At 60.8% G+C, this 21,305-nt stretch overlaps 1 protein-coding gene across 4 annotated transcripts in view; it reads right to left on the bottom strand.

Moving 5' to 3' along the window:
- KDM4B (lysine demethylase 4B) overlaps positions 1-21,305 on the bottom strand; it is a 189,060-nt gene that overhangs the window by 21,860 nt on the left and 145,895 nt on the right. For 2 of the 4 annotated variants that reach the window (XM_030936513.1, XM_030936515.1), the window contains exons 11-14: positions 15,438-15,539; positions 14,807-15,006; positions 2,241-2,710; positions 1,758-1,878 (exon numbers count right to left, since the gene is read on the bottom strand). In XM_030936513.1, the coding sequence (XP_030792373.1) occupies positions 1,758-1,878; positions 2,241-2,710; positions 14,807-15,006; positions 15,438-15,539 (893 nt within the window). Of the gene's footprint in view, positions 1-1,757; positions 1,879-2,240; positions 2,711-13,032; positions 13,341-14,806; positions 15,007-15,437; positions 15,540-21,305 lie in introns of those variants that run through there. The other 2 variants (XM_030936514.1, XM_030936516.1) reach the window with 2 other exon arrangements.

Raw genomic sequence — 21,305 nt, 5'->3', positions numbered from 1 at the left:
GGGTAACTGCTTACCCAGGGTGACCACCTATCGGGGTGACTGCCTGCCCTGGGTGACCACCCATCGGGGGTGACAGGCTGCCCTGGGTGACCACCCATCGGGGGTGACAAGCTGCCGGGGGTGACCACCTACTGGGGTGACTGCCTGCCCTGGGTGACCACCTATCGGGGGTGACAAGCTGCCGGGGGTGACCACCTACTGGGGTGACTGCCTGCCCTGGGTGACCACCTATCGGGGTGACAGGCTGCCGGGGGTGACCACCTACTGGGGTGACTGCCTGCCCTGGGTGACCACCTATCGGGGGTGACAGGCTGCCGGGGGTGACCACCTACTGGGGTGACTGCCTGCCCTGGGTGACCACCTATCGGGGTGACAGGCTGCCGGGGGTGACCACCTACTGGGGTGACAGGCTGCCGGGGGTGACCACCTACTGGGGTGACTGCCTGCCCTGGGTGACCACCTATCGGGGTGACAGGCTGCCGGGGGTGACCACCTACTGGGGTGACTGCCTGCCCTGGGTGACCACCTATCGGGGTGACAGGCTGCCGGGGGTGACCACCTACTGGGGTGACTGCCTGCCCTGGGTGACCACCTATCGGGGTGACTGCCTGCCCTGGGTGACCACCCATCGGGGGTGACAGGCTGCCCTGGGTGACCACCTACTGGGGTGACTGCCTGCCCTGGGTGACCACCTATCGGGGTGACTGCCTGCCCTGGGTGACCGCCTATCGGGGGTGACCGCCTGCTCTGGGTGACCACCAATCGGGGGTGACAGGCTGCCCTAGGTGACCACCCATCAGGGGTGACTGCCTGCCCTGGGTGACCACCTATCGGGGGTGACCGCCTGCTCTGGGTGACCACCCATCGGGGATGACCGCTTGCTCTGGGTGACCACCCATCGGGGGTGACCGCCTGCCGGGGGTGACCGCCTGCCAGGGGTGACCACCCATCAGGGGTGACAGGCTGCACTAGGTGACCACCCATCAGGGGTGACTGCCTGCCCGGGGTGACCACCTGCCCTGGAGTTACCACCTGCCTGGGTGACCAGGCTGGGTGAGGGGTTTTCCTCTGGTCATGCAACTTGAATACAGTGACCTTCCCCTTGCCCCCGAGGCAGCTGCAATACTTTTGAGAACAGACTTCTGCTGGCCGTTTCTAGCATGGACATGGCTGTGGGAACGCTGGCACTGGAAACACGCTGGAAACTGGGAGAGGATATATGTTGACCCCACCTGAGCTCTCAGGCCCCATGTGGCTATCCCGGAACTCTGACCCCATTTCCATCCCCTCCATCTGGTAGGGGTGGCCAGCACTTCTGCCTGCCCCCCCCCCCCCCCCCCGCCCCCGTGGCCCCTGTCATGCGCAGTCATGCTCTGTTAACACTCCGGAGAACAGGAGCAGCCAATGGTATCGAGCAGGTCGGAGGCTGTGAGAGGAAGTGCAGCCTCGTGCACCTGGGAACCGGCGGGGGCACCCAGCCCAGGCCTGGGGGAGGGGTGCTGGCAGGAGCCAGGTCTGCATGGAGGACGCAGTGCCAGGCCTGGGGGAGGGGTGCTGGCAGGAGCCGGGTCTGCATGGAGGACGCAGTGCCAGGCCTGGTGATTCCAAGTGCCCGCAGCCCCCATTTTCCAGAGAAGGCGGCAGAGCCACAGAAAGGCCTGCGTTCAGGGGAGGAGACCGGAGGCCACAGGGGAGCTGGGCCTCCCACGAGCAGCAGCAGAGCTGGGCCGAGAGCCAACTTGGGGACCCCCACTCACCCTCGTCACTTGAGGCCTCCTGCTTGACCACCGACAGCGGGGACCGTGTGGGCGGCCGGCCCAGGGGATGGCGCCGGCTCTTCTTGATCTCCATCTTCAATTTGGAAAATGTGGACGGTGCCTGAAACACACAGCAGGCTGCAGTGAGGGCCCCGCTACAGACCCCTGGGTGGGGCCCCCTTGGAGCCACACAGCTCAGTGTGCCTGAGGCCTGAGTCTCCTCCCCTGGGGGGATGGTCCCAGCAAAGGGCCACAGGCCTCCTCTGTTCTCTAACTACAGACACCCCATCTGCCCTGTGAGAAGGACCACGGTTCCCTGTGAGACCAGCAGGCAGCCCTCCCGCCCACTCCTCCCTGCCCCACTCCCCCAGCTCCCCTCTGCCCCACCTGCCCTCCTCCTCCCCGCCTCCCGCCTCCCCCCGCCACCAGCTCCCCTCTGCCCCACCGGCCCCCCTTCTCCCCGCCTGCCCCCATCCGCCCCACCTGCCCCTCTCCGGCCCGGACTTTAGTCTCCACGCGACCAGCCCCACTGCTGGCTCCACCGTCCTCTGGCCCCATCAGCTCCATGGGGGAGGCTGGCTCCTTCCAGGTCGGGCCCTTCTGGGCAAAGTGCTCAAAGGCCTGCTGGCAGGACATGTGCTCCTGGTTGAAGGCTGCCTTGCCGGGCCGCGGCACCACGTATAGCATGGGGATGATGGGCCGAGGCTTGGCCTCTAGCTCCTCACTGGGCACCTCAGGGGGCACGACGTTGAGGGGCGCTGGCAGGGGGCTCTCCTCCATGGCCGAAGGGCCTGGGCCCAGCACCGCGGGCTCCAGCGGGGATGGCAGCCACAGCGCCTCCTCAGAGGGGAAGTGAGCAGGCGGGGGTGGCAGCTGCGGGGGCAGGGGGCCGAAGCTCTTCTTCTTCCGCTCGTTCTTGGCCTTGGTTGGTCGCAGCTTGCCCCTCCCATCCTCTGTGGGGAGAGGAGAGGGCGGTCAGGGAGGAGAACCTGGGCTCAGGTGCTGGTCCCACGCTCCCCAGAAATCCCCCAACCTTGGCTGGGATGGTTGAGGGCCCCTTCCAGCCCAGAGAGGCCACACGAACATGGCGGGGGCAGAGAACACAGGCTTCAGGCCACCTCAGATCACCGCAGGGGCACCAGGCCAGGTACCCCCAGGGCCTTGGTCTCCCCAGAACGCAGGCGCAGCAGCAGCACTAGCCCGCCAAGGCCTGTGAGGACCCACCAGGTGTTGCTCTAGGTGCCTTCTGGGGTCACAGCAGGTGGGGAGACGCATCACCAAACCCAGTCGGAGGAGGCTGCTCTGTCTTCCGGGCTCCCACCTGGGTGGGCTGCACCTGGGTGGGCTGCACCAAACGGCATTTCCCCGGGGGGGGGGGAGGTGCGGGAGAAGCACTTTTTGTGTTCTTGAGTATCTGAACTGTTTACGTTTCTTCTGTTGATGTGGAAACGGTAAGGGTTTTGCTTCTGACAGAAGTAAAACCTTGAACAACGCACAAAATCTTAATGAACCTCAACCGGGCCGGGCGCGGTGGCTCAAGCCTGTAATCCCAGCACTCTGGGAGGCCGAGGCGGGTGGATCACAAGGTTAGGAAATCGAGACCATCCTGGCTAACATGGTGAAACCCCATCTCTACTAAAAAATACAAAAAATTAGCCGGGCGCGGTGGCGGGTGCCTGTAGTCCCAGCTGCTGGGGAGGCTGAGGTAGGAGAATGGTGTGAACCCGGGAGGCGGAGCTTGCAGTGAGCCAAGATCACGCCACTGCACTCCAATCCGGGCCACAGAGACAGATTCCGTCTCAAAAAAAAAAAAAAAAAAAAAAGAATGAACCTCAACCGGGCGGTCACATGAGCGGACCAGGAGCGTCAGACGGGCCTGTAGGGCCCGACACCCTTCTGTGTGGAACTCCCCAGGGCCAGCACTGGGGACATTTCCTGACAGGTGACAGGGAGGGGCCAGGTGACACGTCTTTGGTGGCATTTTACTTTGGGGCCAGGATGGGTGTGAGTAAAGCAAATAAAACTGGGATAGGCAGCCTGGCTGGCTGAATCACAGCACCCCAGAGGCGTGTGGGTCCCAACTCTCCCAGATATGTGGATGCGGGACATGACAGAGGGACATGGGGGACTCTGGCAGAGGGGACTCTGTGGGTGGGACTGAGTGAAATAGGAGGTGATCCTGGATGATCCGGGAGACCCAAAGTCCTCACAGGGCCCCCACAAGACGAGGCGGGAGGGTGAGAGTCAAGAGAGAGCCTGGAGGAGGCTGCACTGTGCTTGTGAAGGGAAAGGAAGAGACCCGAGCTGAGGGACGCAGGGGCCTCTAGATGCTGGGAAAGCTTTCTGCCCTGGAGTCCCCGGGAGGGCCCGGCCCTGCACACAGCTCCATGTGAGCCCAGCGGGGCTCTGTGTCGGGCTGTGGGAAGCTTGTGCTGGGACGATCCCTCTGAGGGCCACTGCGCTCAGGGTAAATTTTGGCATGGCACCTCGGAGCCCTGTCCTCAAGGAAGACCAGCCTGGCTGCATAGCGCACTGTGGACCCCACAACACTGTGAGCCCTGGAGCCCCAGGGCCCTGCCTGCTCCATCTGGAGAAGGGGCACAGGGGCTCAGGCCCCCATCTGTGTGTCTCTGGGCCCCAGGGCTCTCAGTGCTCTGTGAAGAGGGACAGTGGCTGGTGTCAAGGGATTCTCGGGCTGTGGGGCTCTCAGTGCTAAAACCGGAAGGCCCCAAGCAGACCAGGATGAACCCGTCACACTGCTAACATTTCACCACCTCCACCTCCCCCAACAGGCTGGAAAAAAAAGGAAAAATCAAGGGAAGGAAATTCGTCTCTGCACACTAAACTGTTGACCATGTGGCACTTAACGGGTTCTGGTTTGGAGCACAACGCCCACATCTTACTACTTGCTATAAAACCCACCACGCGCTGCTCCCAGTTCCACAGTCAAGATGCCAGGACCAGCGGTAAGTGCTGAGAGCCTCAGTGACGAGGCTCCCAAGGGCCGGGGATGACACTTAACCCTTGACCCACACTGACCCCAGGAAGGGTCAAGTGAGGACCCTCCCCCAGCAGACCCTGTAGCCAGGAGGAAGTCACACTGCCCCACCTACTCCCACGAGGGGCCCCCAGCCCACAGCCTCCCCCAGGGAAGGAGGCAGCCCTGCCCTCCCTACTCCAGCTCTCCTCCCCATACCCACCCCAGCTCCATCTGCAGGCTTCGGGGACCGCCCACGGTGTCCTTGGCAGGCACACGCCCACCAAGAGGGACAGGCAAGCAGCCATAAGGCGAAGGCAGCCCCTGCCACTGCCCTGGCCCCCACCCCTGCTAGTCCTGAGCATTCCGGGGCACTGGGGACACTGGCCAGGCTCCTCCCTGACCTCCACCCCGGCAGGGGAGCCTGGAACACCACCAGCCTGGCCTTGCGGGGAGTGCGGTCTTCCCCTCCGCTGGTATCTGGGCCCCTCACTGTTATCTGACCCCCTCCACTGGTATCTGGCCCCTCCGCTGTTATCTGGCCAGGGGAGGTAAACAGTGGACACGGTAGACAGGCTGGCGTGGGAAGAGACACTTCTTCCTCTGCAGATGCCAGAGGGGAGACACCCCTCCCTGGCAGGCTGGGAGTGGAGGCATGGAGATGCAGAGGGGAGAGGCTCCTTCACCAGGGCTGGAAGCTTCACCACAGGAAGCTGGAGCAGCCCCGGCAGGCTGCGGAGGCCGCACGCCTCACCCCGCGCACCTGTCAGGAAAGCCACCGTCCTGCGAGTGTCAAAGGCACTTGAGGACAAACAGCTTTGTTTCCCTAAGGACATCCAATATTCCTTCACCCATGATAGCGCCTGCCCAGCCTCACTCAGGACGGCAGATCTGATCTGCCGTCCACACTGCAGGCTGCGGTGCCCATCCAGGCTCACCGGGGACTGGGACTCAGGCTCCCCCACGGCTGAGCCGGCTTCCTGAGCCAGGACCACCCGGTCAGGTTGAACTCCAGGGGTGGGGGCTGGCATGGGATCTGGCCCAGGAGGGTCCCACCTGGGGCATCGATGGTCTCAGCAGAGGGAGGAAGATTCCAGGACACAACCTCATGGCCTCCAGCTGCAGGGCTGCTCAGTGCACACATGAGGAAGTGGGGAACGAGGCGATGAGGAATCGCTCATCAGAGCCCCCTGCCCGGCACCCCCACCCACCCCTCACACACAACAGGCAGCTCCACGCACAGGGGACTCCAGCCGGGGCTGTGGGGGCCAGGGACACAGAACTGGGCTGTCCTCACACACAACAGACAGCTCCACGCACAGGGGACGCCAGCCAGGGCTGTGGGGCCAAGAACACAGAGCCAGGCTGTCCTCACATGAGACCACAGGTGTCTGCTCGGAGGGTCCCTGGGGAGTCCCCACCTCTCTAAGGGGCTGGCATCCTGCCCCCACCCACGGGGACCTGAGGGGCGACTGGTACGACCGCCCCAGGCCCTGGTTCTGCTCGGGAGGCAAGTCTGGGTGGGAGCTGAGGCCAACATCGGCCCCCAGGCCTCCCAGGGGCTGTCCTCTCACCAAGGGCCACACTGTAGGGCTCTGTCCCTCCTCCTCCAAGGACAGGGATGGCCCCAAGTCCCGCTTCCCCACAGCCCTCCCCGGTCGGCTGCCTAGCTCTGTCTCCCAGAGGGACCAGGCATGGGAGACAGAGGAGGATGTAATTGGAGCCTCGGGTGCCCGGCTGATGGGTGCCGCCCCATCCCCTGCCTGGAGACAGTAGTGAGTGCCAATACCAGCAGCCTCAAGGCACTTCACACACAGCCCGGCCTGCTGGCGCCCTGGATTCTCCAACTTGCAATAACAAGTTTCCAGCCCTTTTCCCGTTGGCTCCCAGGCAGACGCACAGGGGACCCTGTTAGAGGGAGACACCGAAGACCAGGAAGGACACCGAAAGATGGCAGCACACTCCGCGGCCATTCCTTGGGACTCTGTCCTTGCCACGGGGACCACATTCCACAGAGGCCTTGGCACACCCCACACCTGCCTGGCCTGAGGGAGGCGAGCAGGGACCATGGTACAGACAGGGCCCAGGGTACACGGAGGCCCCGGAGGGCAGCCAGCTGAGGACCCGCCCAGGCCCCTGAGGGCAGCCAGCTGAGGACCCGCCAAGGCTCCCCCCCCCCCCCCCAGGGCAGCCAGCTGAGGACCCGCCCAGGCCCCTGAGGGCAGCCAGCTGAGAACCTGCTAGCACTCTTTTTAGGGGAGAGGGAAGATGTCACAGCAGAACCCCCACCATCAGGGCTCACTAGCCTGCCTGGGGCACCGGGGTCACTTCTCCTCAGCACCTGGGTTTCCACCAGAGCCTCCAGCAAACCCCAAGACAGGCCCAGAGGCCCAGGCTGCCCTGTGGAGGGGGGGCAAGAAACCACTCATTTGCAAGGACACCGCTCAGTCCCTGCCCCAAGGCTGCTGAAATCAAGCCATCAGCCGCGGCCTGGCTTCCGGAGCCCTCCCTCAAGTTTTGTGCTTGGCCGCCATGCCTGGGCCAACCCAGCCCCAGTCTCAGGGGCTCCCTGGCCACCCCCTCCAACACCGCCACCCTCCCGTGCTGAACCCACAGCCGGGTGCACCTGACGGTCCCTGAGGCCCAGCTGGAATGTGCTGGGGGGTCCCCGGGCTGAGCTCGCAGCCCCTCACTATGAGCTGGGGCTGCCCTCCAGACGGAGGACATGGCAGCCTTTGCTCGCCGTGTCCTAAAGCCAGTCACCAGCCACCAAGCCTCTCCTGAGAGCGGCACTCCAGGGTGAGGGGAGGAGAAGGGCTAGGGGCTAGCTGCTGTGCTCATCGCAGCTTCTCCACCCTCTGGAAGGCAGGACAGCACTGTGCCAGCCCTCCTGGGTCCCCCTCTTGGCTCTGCCCCCCGACCCTGTGTGTCACTGCAGGCCTTCTTCCAGGAGGCGGGGCCTCCCCACAGGCTTAGGAGAGGTGGACGAGGCCACCTTCCTGCCTTCTGCTTGGCTCTGGGGTCAGGGCTGGCTGGTGGGGCTGCTAGTCCCTCCTAGGGCTGGGCAATAGGGCGGCCGCTCTTCCCAGACCTCAAAGCAGCCAGTAAGAATGGGGTAGGGGACGCCAACGGCCACTGGGAAGCAGACTCCCAACTGTCCCTCAGGCCCCTCCCGTCCGGAGGGGCTTCCTCCCCGATGCTGATGACTCCCGGCCCCGTGAGCAAGAGGTGCCGGCCCTTTCCCAGCTTGTTCCATATGAAAACACAGAACCCCACACCCCACTGCTAGGCCCTGAAAGGTGCCTCAGCATCATAGCTTTTAGGGGCGTAAAACTGGCATTCAAGGGGGACCAGAAACCGCTTCAGGAAATCTTTCACGCATCCCTGTGGCATGCATTTCCTGTGGCGTCCCTGACTGTGAATATGCATCTGTGAGGCTCTCTCGAGATAAATCTCCTCTCCAGAGGTTCCTGGGACTGCGGGCTCCAGGGAGAAGGCTGTGTCCAAGAAAACACCCACCCTTGCCAGAGTGGGTCCTCCTCAGAAGGAGTCTGTTGTGGAACAGAGATAAGGGTGTCCAGGTCGGTCGGTGTGGGGGGAAGCGCCAGCCCTGAGCCCTCCCTGGGCAGAGACCCTGACATGGCACCAAGGTGGCCCCAAGCCTCTTCGCTGGTCCCTGGCCTTTCTGTGGGGGGTTGATCCCTTCAGGGACCCGTGGAAGCCACAGGCCTCAGAGATGCATCAGGTCCAGCCTCCTGGCACTGTGACCACTGCACAGGGTGTGTGGACCCCTGGAAATCTCGGGAGGGGGTGAGTTGCCCTGTACATCTTTAAGCAGGATGGTGAGTGACCAGGCCAGGGCCTCGCCTACGCCAGGCAGCTAGATGGGGCATTGGTTTCCACTCCCTCCCACGTGGCATAAGCTTCTCTCCAGCAGGCAAGTCGGGGAGGGAAAGCCGCCCATCCAGCCAGGACCACGCATGGGGAGGGGAGACTAGAGGCGAACCAGGACCCCCTGGTTCAAGACCTCCCTGAACCTGAGTCTCTCATGGGCCAAGGCCATGGTGAGGCCCAAGTGAGAACAGGTAACGCCAGGGCTGGGAAGGGTGTGGCTGCCTCGTGGGTAGGCTTGGGCAGATTAGTAAATAAGTCACATTAATTAAAAGAGAGCTGGGCACAGTGGCTCATACCTGTAATCCCAGCACTTTGGGAGGCTGAGGTGAAGCCCAGGAGTTCGGGAGCAGCTTGGGCAACATAGCGAGACCTCATGTCTACTAAAAATTTTGAAAAATGAGCAGAGTTGTGGTGCATGTCCACAGTCCCAGCTACTCAGGAGGCTGAGGTGGGAGAATTGCTTGAGCCCAGGAAACCAAGGCTGCAGTGAGCCATGACTGCACCCACTGCACTCCAACCTGGGTGACAGAGCAAGACTCGGTTTCAAAAAAAAAAAAGGAAAAGAAAAGAAAAGAAGACTGGGCATAGTGGCTGAGGCCTGTAATCCCAGCACTTTGGGAGGATGAGGTGGGTGGATCACCTGAGGTCAGGAGTTGGAGACCATTCTGACCGACATGGTAAAACCCTATCCGTACTAAAAATATAAAAATTAGCAGGGCATGGTGGTGGGTGCCTGTAATCCCAGCTACTTGGGAGGCTGAGGCAGGAGAATCGTTTGAACCTGGGAGGTGGAGGTTGCAGTGAGCCAAGATAGCGTCACCACACTCCAGCCTGGGCGACAGAGTGAAACTATCTCAAAAGAAAAAGAGGCCGGGCGCGGTGGCTCACGCCTGTCATCCCAGCACTGTGGGAGGCCGAGGCGGGCGGATCACGAGGTCAGGAGATCGAGACCATCCTGGCTAACATGGTGAAACCCCGTCTCTACTGAAAAATACAAAAAGCTAGCCGGGCGTGGTGGTGGCGCCTGTAGTCCCAGCTACTCGGGAGGCTGAGGCAGGAGAATGGCGGGAACCCGGGAGGCGGAGCTTGCAGTGAGCTGAGATCTGGCCACTGCACTCCAGCCCGGGCGACAGAGCAAGACTCCGTCTCAAAAAAAAAAAAAACAGAAAATAAGTAAAAGAAAAGAAGCGAAGCCACAGTCCTTTGCTAGCCAGTTGGGTAAACCAAGTTGCAGAAGGTGGTGGCCGCCCTTCCTCCAGCCTGAGGCTGGCCAGCCCCTGCAGTCTGCTCAAGAGGGAGGAAGACACCCGTGGTACCGGGGATCCTTGCGACGCCTCCCAGGAGGCCCCACTGAGAACCCAGGCCAGACTCTGACCAGCCACCTCCACTCTGTGAAAGTCTCCCCAGGACTGGGCCACTTTCCTCGCTGCCCAAACCCACAGATAACCCACAGATGGCAGCGGCGGCAGCAGCCTGCCTCATTTCCCGACACTGCGCTGGCCTGGGGAGGATGTGTGTTCTCTTGTCTCTGCCCTCCTGAAGGGCCCATCAAGGCAGTGTCCCAGCTCAGGGTCACATGGGCAGTTAACCGATGGGCTTGGGTGGGCCCGGGTCCCCAAACCCAAGCCTGCATCTTTCTCTGCCCGCTTGTTTTCCCGTAACTGACCCTGTCCTGTGAGACCACGCACAGCCCCCAGCACGTTCTGACCCATGAGAAAGGTACTTTCCCAAGGCCCAAGCTCAAGGTGGCCCATGCAGCTCCCAACACAGAGAACGGTCATGGCTCAGCCATCCCCGTCCCGTGCCAGTCCCTCCAGGGACATCCCACAGTCCCCCTTGGAACAGACCCTGAACTGCACCCATCCCCCACTCCCCTGCCGACCTCGCCTGGGGCTCACAGTCTCCAGAATCAAACGCAGACTCCTGCTCAGGAGACACGAGGCTATTTGCTACCGCAGCCAGCCCAGGGACTCAACCTCTACCAGCACGGCCCACGCTCCGGTGCCCGGCTTGCCTGCTGGAGTCTGCATTATTTCTGAGGATTTCCCAGACCCCAGCAGACCTGCAGTGTAGACACAGGCCCTGCAGAATGACAGCACAGATAGGCACCTGTGCCTGCCCCTGCCCCACAGGCAGCCCCTCGCCCTGTGCTGGTGAATGGGGTTGCAGTCCTAGCCTCTGGACCTGGGATGCCGTCTTGTTTGGGAAGGGCATCACTGCAGACACAATGAGTTATGAGGCCCTCGGGGCGGGCCGGGCTCAGCGTGACTGGTGTCCTTAGGAAGGGGGGAGTCTGGGCAGACACACTCGGGAGAACACCACGGGAACACGAAGGTGCCACCTCCAAGCCCAGGACAGGGGCCCGGGACAGATCCTCCTGGGTCCTCGGAATGGGCCAGCCTGGCTGACACCTGGACCGTGAGCTTCCTGCTTTCACAGGTGTGAGACTGTACATTTCAGTCATCTCAGCCGCCCCATCTGTGGGCTTTAAACAAACGGAGCACAGCATATGAGAAGCCCTGTGCCACGCAAGGTCATGTCTGAGAGCCACGGGGCGCGGAGCAGCAGCCTCCAGCCCTCATGCCTGCGGGGCAGACGAGGGCATGAGGAGGCACTGATTCCTGTCCCTCTCCATCGATGGAGGTTGGTTAGTTTGCCTGTTCCTGTGTCTGCACAGTCCTAGTGCCCCCCCGCTGGCAAGGCTCTCTCCAGGAAACGTGCCCCAAGAGAAGCTCTGGGTGTGCAGTCTGCAAATGCTCCACTTCTCTGGATGAGGCCAGGTCCATCTCCAATGCAGCTGGACTCATGCAGGTCCCAGGCAGCAGGGGACTAGGCTGCCCGCTGCACCGGCTTCCAGGGCTGGGCACGGTCAGAGTTTTCACCTCTGGTGGTCCAAGGAGCACACAGCAGCATCTCCTCAGTGCTTCCCAGAGCAGGCTGGGCTCGTTAGCCTCAGGGGTCTCCTCCTCTGTGCCCTCTCCCTTGGTGGGCTGAGCCCCTCCTGGTCCTCAGGCATTCTTATCTGCTCTTGGTCGGTGATGGGTGGCAAGTATCTTCCCTACCTATCAGCTTGTCTTCTCACTTTTCCTAAGGTTCATCCTTACAGCAGTGTATTTGAGAGTCACTGAATTTGTCCATCTTTATTTTTTCTGGTTTGTGCTTTTTCATAAAGAATCACTTTTTTTTTTTTTGAGACGGAGTCTCGGTCTGTCGCCCAGGCTGGAGTACAGCGGCCGGATCTCGGCTCACTGCAAGCTCCGCCTCCCGGGTTCACGCCATTCTCCTGCCTCAGCCTCCCGAGTAGCTGGGACTACAGGTGCCCGCCACCGCGCCCAGCTAGTTTTTTTTGTATTTTTTTAGTAGAGACAGGGTTTCACCATGTTAGCCAGGATGGTTTCGATCTCCTGACCTCATGATCCACCCGTCTCGGCCTCCCAAAGTGCTGGGATTACAGGCTTGAGCCACCGCGCCCGGCCTCATAAAGAATCACTTAGCTTTGGGTTATAAAGATACTTTCCTGCTTTGTGTTTCCAGTTGGCCAGTTCTCTTTTGACAGAAATGCCTAGGCATGTGGCAGGCAGAGGAATGACCCCCAGAGGCGTCTGTATCCTCATCCCTGGAGCCTGGGAATCTGTCCCCTCCCGTGGCTGAAGGACATTCAGGTGGGACTGAGTGAAGGACCCTGACACAGGAGAGCATCCGGGTGACCCAGGGACCTCGCCGGGTAGGAGATAGGAAGGTAAGAGTCAGAGAGAGACCAGAAGAGGCTGCACTGTGGCTGTGAAGCGGGAAGAAGGGGCCCTGAACCGAGGGATGTGGGTGCCTCTAGACACTGAGAAAGGCAGGAAACATGTTCTTCCCTGGAGCCCCCAGGAGGAAGCAGCCTTGCCCACAGCATGATTTTAGCCCACTGAGGCCTGTGTCAGGCTGCTGACCTCCAGAGCTGTGAGAGAAGGAGCATGTGTTGTTTTATGCCACCAAGGTCGTGGTCATTCATTTCAGCAGCCACAGGGCGTTCACAGAGGTGGCAGCGTGGACCGGGGGAAGGAGAGGACTCCAGGTGTCACACCATGTCCACTGCTCTGGGATTCCTATTCCGAGACCCTTTGCCATCTTTGCTTGGGTCCTGCAAGCTCTGTGGCAAGCAAGCCCTGCCTTCTGGAAGGGCAGCCCTGGCCTCTTGACAGGCCTTGGACTTTCATCCGCCTGCGTTTAAATCAGCAAACCCTGCTGGGATCCCAAATGGGGCTGCACTGAACCTGCGGAGAATGTGGGGGGAGCCGTCAGCTGTCTGCTCAGGAGCTCTCCTAACACCTGGTACATTCTTCTGTATATTTAGCAATTTTCTTATTCCCAAAAAAAGTCTCTAATTTTCTCCATAAAGATCATTTTTTTTGAATAGGTTTATTCCAAGATCCATTATCTCTGTTTGGTAGCACCATAAGGGGTATCTTTGGGAGACACGTTTGCTGCGAGCAGCTCACAGAGGAGAGGCACGATCGGGTTTCTGTGCCCGTCGCTTGTCTCCAGCAGCTCTGCTCGATCCCTGAGTCACCGTGTGGCTCCGCCTGCAGACTTGCTCGCTGCTTCTCAGTAGAGAATCGTCGCTACGTGCGAACAGTGCCATGACAGCTGTGCTTTTCCTTTCTACCCACGATGCCTTTGCTTTCCTCGTCTTGCCTCTCTAGGCCAGCAGACCCTCCTGAGACGTGCTGAACAGACAGAGCCCACAGGCCCCCCTGAGTGAGTGGCACGTCAGGAGCAAACTCACCCCCGGCCTCTGCTCTCTCCCCCAGGGATGCTCACTTTTCTTGCCTCAGGCCCACAGCCACTGGCCAGCTGTGACCCTCAATACCTGCCCCATGTATATGGGGAGGGCAGGGGTGTGCCTGCCTCCTGGAGCACTGCAAGGGCCACGACCCCATCGTTCCAGATCAGGTGCCCCACGGCTGCCCCTGGCAGGTGGGAGGGGCCTCACGTCTGCTGAATGGCACCATGGTTGGGCCTCTTGCCATGTTCCAAGGACAATATTCACCTTGGGCACCAGCATGTCCTGGAGACCTGACACCTCGGAGGCAGACCAGGTCGTGCTGGGCTCATACAGAGGGAAACTGAGGACTAGGACCCTCCGGCGAATGTGGCCCCCATGACCTGGGCCTCAGGCACCACAGCAGGGGGCAGCCCTTGGTAGGAGGCAGGCTGGCCGGCACACCCCACACACCTGCTCCCTGCACGGCGCCTGGAAAGGGTGGGAAGAGCAAAGGGCTCCCAGCAGGGAGCCCCAGCTGGGAATGGCCACTTTGCGCAGACTCCCAAGCAGCTAAAGCTCTAAACTGAGAAGATAAAACCCAGTCACCGGAAACAAAATGCTGTCAACCCTGAAACAGGAACCTTTATACACTCACAGGTGGGAGTTCCACAGCCAAAAGCTCACCCTGGAGAAGGAAATGTTTCTGAGACTGCCACCCAGCCCCCCACACCCCGTTCACAACTGCTGGTTCACACTCCTGTGGGAAGGCAGCTGCCCCGTCTTACCAGCCCCAGGAGAGTTGGGAGGCCCGAGGGCAGGTGGGAGACCCGCTCACGGGTCAGGACCGGCCCTCTGCTCAGAAGCGGCCACGGCCGCTGCAGGCGTGTTCCAGCATCTGGGCCACATACAGCATCCTGGTCTTTTATTTTATTATTATTATTATTTTGTATGTGTGCGTGTGATACTGGGTCTTGCTCTGTTGCCCAGGTTGGAATGCAGTGGTGCAAGCACGGCTCACTGCAGCCTCAGCCTCCCACCTCAGCTTCCCAAGTCGCTGGGACTATAGGTGTAAGCCACCAAGCTCGGTTAATTTTTTTTTTTTTATCATAAGTACAGACAGGTCTCAAACTCCTGGACTCAAGTGATCCTCCCACCCTGGCTTCCCAAAGTGCTAGGATTACAGGTGGGAGCCACTGCGCCTGGCCTCTGGTAACTGCTCTTCTCAATTCTGGGGGAGCAGGCACTTTTTTTACGGCCTCCACCTCACAATGTCTATTTTCACAAAATGCCCCACCCAGGCAAGAAAGCCAGTGAATGGGATTCTTACAAAGCGGGGACTCTGGCTGCAGCAGGCACTGGTTCCTTCTAGGAGATGCCCACTGGGGGTAGGAAAGCAGAGGTGCCAGGCCCGGGCTGGCAGGGACTGACCTTCTGCGCCCTCGGCCTCCCGGCCGTGTGGTAGTGGCTGCGGCTCCTCCTCCTCCTCCTCGGGGTCAGCCTCTGGCCCGGCCTCCTCCTTCACGCTGCCCCCAGCCTCCTCCAGGAGCGCCGCCCCAGCCGTACCCTCCCCGGGGGACTTGGGGTCTTCGGGCTTGGGCTTCTTGGGCTGGCTCCGTTTCCGGTGAGACCTGGAGAGGGAGGTTTATCAGGCAGGAGAGGAGACCAGGGAGGGAAGAGCCCCAGGTCCGTGCACTCTGTCCGGCAGCGCGCAGCCCCGCCCACCCCCAGAAGAGTGCCCCATGAGCAGGAGCCTCCTGGCTGGAGGCCGGGGGTAAAGGGAACCCTGGGTGGGGTTCTGCTTTTGCGGGGCAGGAGCTGTGTTGGGAGGAAAGACCGAAGGGAGATGGGGCGATGGACATGGTGGGGACGGTGTCAAGCAGGGGACGCTGATGACAGCTGGAGATGGGAAGCCGACTGACACCAGGTGGGATGGCGGGCGGGACGGGGCGGCAAGAGCCACGTGTGCCACGGGACAGAGACACAGGGGGTGTGAGCTCCGAGGGAAACAGCAGCTCGTGGAAAACGCCTAGACGACAAACGGAACGAAGAAGACACTTACGACAGCCCCGGCCTTTTGGTCTGCTCTTTCTTCCTCTCTAGACTTGGTTTCCTCTCCTCCTCAGTCTTTTTCCAGTGTCTGTTTTCTTTCAGACTAATTTGTCTAGAATGTAAATTTCACGGGGTTTTTCTCTAGGACTTCTGCTCAACTCCCCAGGACGCCTGGTCCTGGGCACCTGGCTCTGTCCCCGACTCCCTGGGTCCTCTCTCTGCAGCCTTTGAGGCGCATGGGAGCCCCAGCTCACACTCCGCTGCTCTGACCTGTGCCCACGCCCCAGGGTCCGCCAGGGCCTCCTCTGCACCCTGAGCCCTGGATCTGCTCACAGGGCAGGCGTGGGCCAAGAGGAGGCGCATCCTGCATGCCCAGCCTGGACACCCACAATCCCGGGGTACATCAGGGAGGTCCTGATCCCTGCACACCAGCCCCAAGTGAGGGATTCAACCCAAGGCTTACAGACTTGGCTGAGCTAGGACTCCTTAGAAATGAGAGGGGGCTGCAAAAGGAAGGAGGAAAAGTGACAGCCGGGTGTGAACCTGCAGCTGAGTGGCCAGGGCCTTGCACCAGGTTCCCCCGGGGACCTCCAGGGCCTTTCCAGGAAGGAAGCAAAAGTTTTTGGAGATGCGGAGGGGGTGGCTCCCAGGGAGCTCAGGCAGAAGCCGGGAGTGCGGAGAAGCCGAGGCCTGGCGCCTCCCCTGGGCGTGTGATGTCTACACCTCCTCCGGGCCCACCCCCTGCAGCTGCCCTAAGCCCTGGCCTGGCCAGGGGCCTCACTAGGCCATGAGCTCGAGGCTGCACAGCCCGGCTCCCCAGAGGCCTTTCTCCCCTTCCCAGATGAGAGCTAGCTGTGTCAAGCCCGCCAGCAGCCAGGCAGAGCTGGGAGCACCAGTGTTTCCAGGACAATTACCAATGCCGGCTGCGGCTTCTGGGTGCTTCCCGTGTCCCCTGTCCCTGTGGGCTCAGACTCAGTCACCTCAATCCCACAGGGGTCCCTGTGGCAGCTGCCCCTCCAAGGACCAAGTGGTCACCAGGGTGGGGCAGGTTCATCTGACGGGGGTGGGGTGGGTCCACTGGCGGGGCTTCTGTCACCAGGACCTCCTTGCCTCTGCCTGAGCCAGGCTGTCACATGGGCCAGCAACAGCCCATGCTCCCTCAGGACACTCGGACCTGACCCCTGCCCACCGCTGCTCCCAGCCACTCTGCCCGCCCTGTGCTCCATGCTGGCTTCTGGGGCGCCTCCTCCAGGAAGCCTTCCTAGAACACTAGTCACTGCCAGCCCTCCTTGCTCCTCAGCTGCCTAACTCACTAGAATCAGTGCTCCCCGATGTCTGCAGCATGGCCCACCACAATGACTCAAGGCAGAAAGCGGGTGGCCCAGAGGCATGGCATCACACAGCATGGTGCACACAAGGTCGCTGTGGGGCGGCCGGGCAGGGGCGGGAGGCAGGCAGGAGCGGGCGTGGGGCCAGAGTCACTAACACAGGGAGCAGGAGGTGGGTGGGGGACACGGGAGCTGCCTCTGCCCTCCAGAGAACGTTCTCCACAACAGCAGCCCAAGGACGGCTCCGGGCAGGCAGCCTCAGGGTCCACTTGAGGGCTGGGGAAATGCTGGGTGCCTGCCCCATGTGGGGACAGCAGGCTCAGGAATAGGAAGCTTCAGATTGGTGCTGGGTGCAACTGGCTCTTGTAACCACTGTCATCCCAAGGTGGGCTGCCCTCCTGGTCTGGGAATGCCCCAGGGCTGCAGGGCCAGGATCCTACAGTGGACCTGCCCTGGTCCCAGACAACACCAGCAGAAGGGTGCCCTCCCACTCCACTCACCTGGCCTTGGCTGCCTCCAGCTCCATAGCCCCTTCTCCCACCCACTGCAGTCCCTCCCTCCACTCCCACCCTGAAAACCCACCCTAGAGGTCGCTTCTGACCATGGCCCTCCCCTGCCACAGCCTTCCAGGTACACCCCCACAGCCTTCAAGCCTTCTGTGTCTGCCCCAGAGGGCCCAGGACCGTCCTGGTGTCCAATCAGAGCTCTGGGGCCTCATCCTTGCAGCCCAGCCCTTTCCTACCTGCAGCAGTGCCAGGCTGAGACCCCTGGGTCCCACACTACATAGAACTGGGTAGGGCTCAATACACAGACACAACAAGGGGGGCACAGCCCACGGCAGAGGGGCATCCATCACTTGGGGCATCTGTGGGGTCTTAAGGGCACGCCTCTTCCTGACCCTGATGCCTTCATCCCCTTTCGCGTGTTTCTGCACCCGATGCTTATTTCTGGGTCTGGCTCCCGGCACAGGTGCTGAGGGTGTGGCCGTCCTTGCTCCCCTCCATGACCGTCCCCTTCTCTCCCTGCACCTACCACTGTCTTCCACTGCAGCCAAATTACATGTTTACACTTTTATGCCCCATAAACATTGTGCATCCATGAGCCACAGAGCAACTCGGGCCACATTCCCTGCCCCCCCAACAGGGGTCTGGAACTGGCCTGCTTTGGAAGCCTAGCTTCCTTGGTATCTCTGAGCTCCCTGCCGTTGCTCTTAAATTCCTGCTGTGGTCTCCTGTGCAGGGTGTCCCCTTCTCTCCATGATACCCCTAGGAGTCTTGGTTCCTTCTCCCATGATCTTGAGACTCCCCTTGACTCTCCTGGGTTAGATCTTGTTTCCTCAATCCCATGGCTTCCTTGGTTTACATCCTTGTTTGGCTGGAGCACATCCTGCAGCAGCCTCCTGAGAAAGGAGATGGAATACGAGACTCTGTGTGTCTACAAAGATCCTTATTCCCCTCACACATTTCTTGACAATTTGGCTAGGTGAAAGATTTGGGGAGAATTATTCCTCTTCTGACTTTTGAAGGCCTTTCTCCTTTGTCTTTTAGCTTGTGGCATTATGATTGTAGATCCAAAGCTGATAGGGTCTCCTGCTCTTTTTTTTTTTTTTTTTGGAGAGACAGGGTCTAGCTATGTCACCCAGGCTGACCTAGAACTCTTGGCCTCAAGTGATCCTCCTGCCTTGGCCTCCCACAGTGCAGGGATCACAGGCGTGAGCTACCATGCCCAGCCTCAGTCTGGTAGGCTGTTTATATGATCTGTTTGCTTTGGAAGCTTTCACGGCCTTTGTTTAATCCAGGAGTTGTGAAGTTTCACAGCGATGTGTTGTCGTTTGGGTAATTTCCATTCTTGGGTGGACTTTCTGGACTTTTAAACCTGGAAATGCAAAGTCTTTGGGTCCTGGGATACTTTCCTTTTCTTTTTTTCTGAAACTCCTATCAGGGGCTAGATTTCCTAGACTACGCCTCTGACTTCCTGATCCTTCGTATCTTCCAGCTCTGAGGGTCTGTGCTGTGGGAGGGGCTTCTTCAAGAGCCTCCCAATCCACCAGGGCGCTTCTCTCCTCTAGATGGTAACATCTGAGAGCCGCTCGTTCCTGGAATGTTTCTTCTTCACAGCAATGGTTCTTCTTCCATAATGCAAAGTCCCAAGCTGCTCCAGGGCCCTGAGCTCACTGCATCCTCCTTCCTCGGAGCTCTTCCCTTCTTCTGTGCAGGCCCTGCTTTGTCATGGGAGCGTGGCCTCCAATGTGTTGGGCCCCCTGGCCGTTGATCCCTCTGTGCACGGTGACAAGTCTTGTGTGAGCTGGGCCTGGTGAAGGCAGTGGCAGGGGCTGCTGAGGGCAGGAGCCTGTGACTTTAGGGGAGCCCCAGTATCAGCATCTGTGGCTTTGATCCACTGGGCCCCTTTGTTCTCTGGGAGAGGACCCTACCCCCTCTACTGTCTCTTCTGGCCTTGGGGGTGGGGGGATGTGAGGCTAGCAGCTGGGCCCCACTGCCAACCCCAGGAAGGTGGCTCCCTCCTGCTCAGAGCCACCCACTGTCTTCTGCTGGTTACCCCTGCATCCCCCCAGCCCCCCAGGAGCTGCCCATGTCTGCCTGCTGTCTTTCTGTGGCCCCGTGGTGCAGACCAGCCGCTCCCTGCTGGCTGTCCTCCTGCTTGCTGGCCCAGGAGGTCTCCTGCCCACCCTTCCCTGCTTCTCAAAGCCTGTAGACATGCTCAGCTGCCACTGCCCCCTCTCCTATTCTCTGCACTTCACTCTGTGGCGTTTCAGGGGTGTTTCAGGAGAGAGTGGAGATAAATAAGCACTTAGCCTGCCAGGCTTAACTGGACGCCCCTGGGCTCATTCCTATGAGCCAAATGTCGGGACGTAGTTCAGATAACTGCTCTAATATTTCCAAGGTGGACGCAGGTGTCCTTTGCAGCTTGTATGGCAGGAGGCAGGGTGGACGGCCTCTGGCCCTGTCACCCAGTAACACGGGCCACCTGCAGCACCCAGAGTGGGACCATCAGCTCTCAGTGCCGGGCTGGCTCAGGGCTTCTCACAGGGCGGGGAGGACTGGGGCTGCCCCAGCCCTGGCCCCAGGCTTAGGGATGGCTGGGAGGTTGGCCCCAGACTGAGCCCTCAGAGCCGCCCACCCACCCCCTGCCCCCAAGTGGCCCAGTGCTCCCCGCCCCCAAGACTAGACCCTGTGCTGAGGAATTTCACCTTTGAGAAAGTGAACGGCAGCTCTAGGAAAGAGACAGGAGACAGTGAGTCCCTGAGGCTGCATGCTCCCTGCAGGGGCTGGCAGGTCCCTGTGCTCGTGAGGTTCTGTCCCTGAGGGCTGAGGTCCCTGTTGGTGGGGAGGGCTCAGGAACGCAGCTGGGGTGCAGCTGGGGTGGTGTCCTGCAGTGGTGCGGGGGCGACAGGCCAAGGCAGACCGGAGGGGACTGGCAGCACGGAGTTCAGAGGGGTAGGGGAGACGAGACCTGGGCCCAGCCGGGCTCACAGAGCAGCAGTGGGCCAGGGAGGCTGTGGTGAGGCGGGTGCACAGATGTCCTGCAGGGAGCGCGTACATGCTGGAGCGTGTGTACACGGCGCTTCTCGCATGGAAGGAGTCTGTACGGAGGAGCGCCGCGTGGGTGCCAGAGAGCACTGTGAGGGCTCCGGAACGCACAGCAACACAAGGCGTGGGGAGGCCGAGGACACCCGCCAGGAGCCAGGCTGCCGTTTTAGGCAACCCATCCATCAGGGGAAGAATACAAACAGCCCCCAACGCTCGCCCGACAAGATTTAGCTCCGGAAGAGACCCGTGTAAGGTGGCGAGCGGGGAGCAAGCCATGTCCTCTGAGCTCAGGCGGCTGTGCCGAACCATCCGCACCCCACGGGGCACCTGGTAAATGCATGGGGTCGTCCCACAGCCACGCTGAGGGCAGGGAAAGCTGGACTGCACCAGGGTGAGGGCACAGCGCCCACCCTGATGCCATCCCTTGGTGTAGGGCAGGGGTCCCACTTGCGGAACTGGGCGATGTCTGGGGATATCTGTGGTTATCACGACTTGGGGTGTGCTCCTGGCATGGAGTGGGTGGAGGCCAGGGATGCTGCTCAGCACCCTGCGGGGCCCAGGATGCTCCCCCCACCAGAGAAGGATCCAGCCTGTGTCCACAAGCCCCTTGTCTGGGAGACAGTGCCAGTCTACCGTGTCTCCCGATCCAGCCTGAGCCACAGATGCTCAGACAGGGCTGCCCTGGCCCCAAGACACGCCCTCAGGGAGGGAGCCTGGGTCAGGGGAGAAGGCAGGCCATGTGGAGAGAGCACTGCTCAGGGGAGAACCGACCACCTCCCCAGTGGCGGGAGGGGCAGCTTGGGATTTGAAACGTGAGTCACCCATCCGCCTCTCCAGAGAAAAGCACCCACCATGACTTAAAAAAAAAAAAAAAAAAATAAGCGAATCAGCCTTGTGTTACATACTGAAGGCTTTAAAGAAAACTAGACCCTTGGGAAGCTGACTTCATTTGTTATTCAGGCTCGCTGCTGGGTGAAGGCAGCCCCCAGGATGGAGTGCACA

The sequence above is a fragment of the Rhinopithecus roxellana genome, chromosome 8 (genome assembly GCF_007565055.1).
Source record: "Rhinopithecus roxellana isolate Shanxi Qingling chromosome 8, ASM756505v1, whole genome shotgun sequence".
NCBI classification, from domain to species: domain Eukaryota; kingdom Metazoa; phylum Chordata; class Mammalia; order Primates; family Cercopithecidae; genus Rhinopithecus; species Rhinopithecus roxellana.
This window is presented reverse-complemented; position numbering and strand designations above follow the sequence as displayed.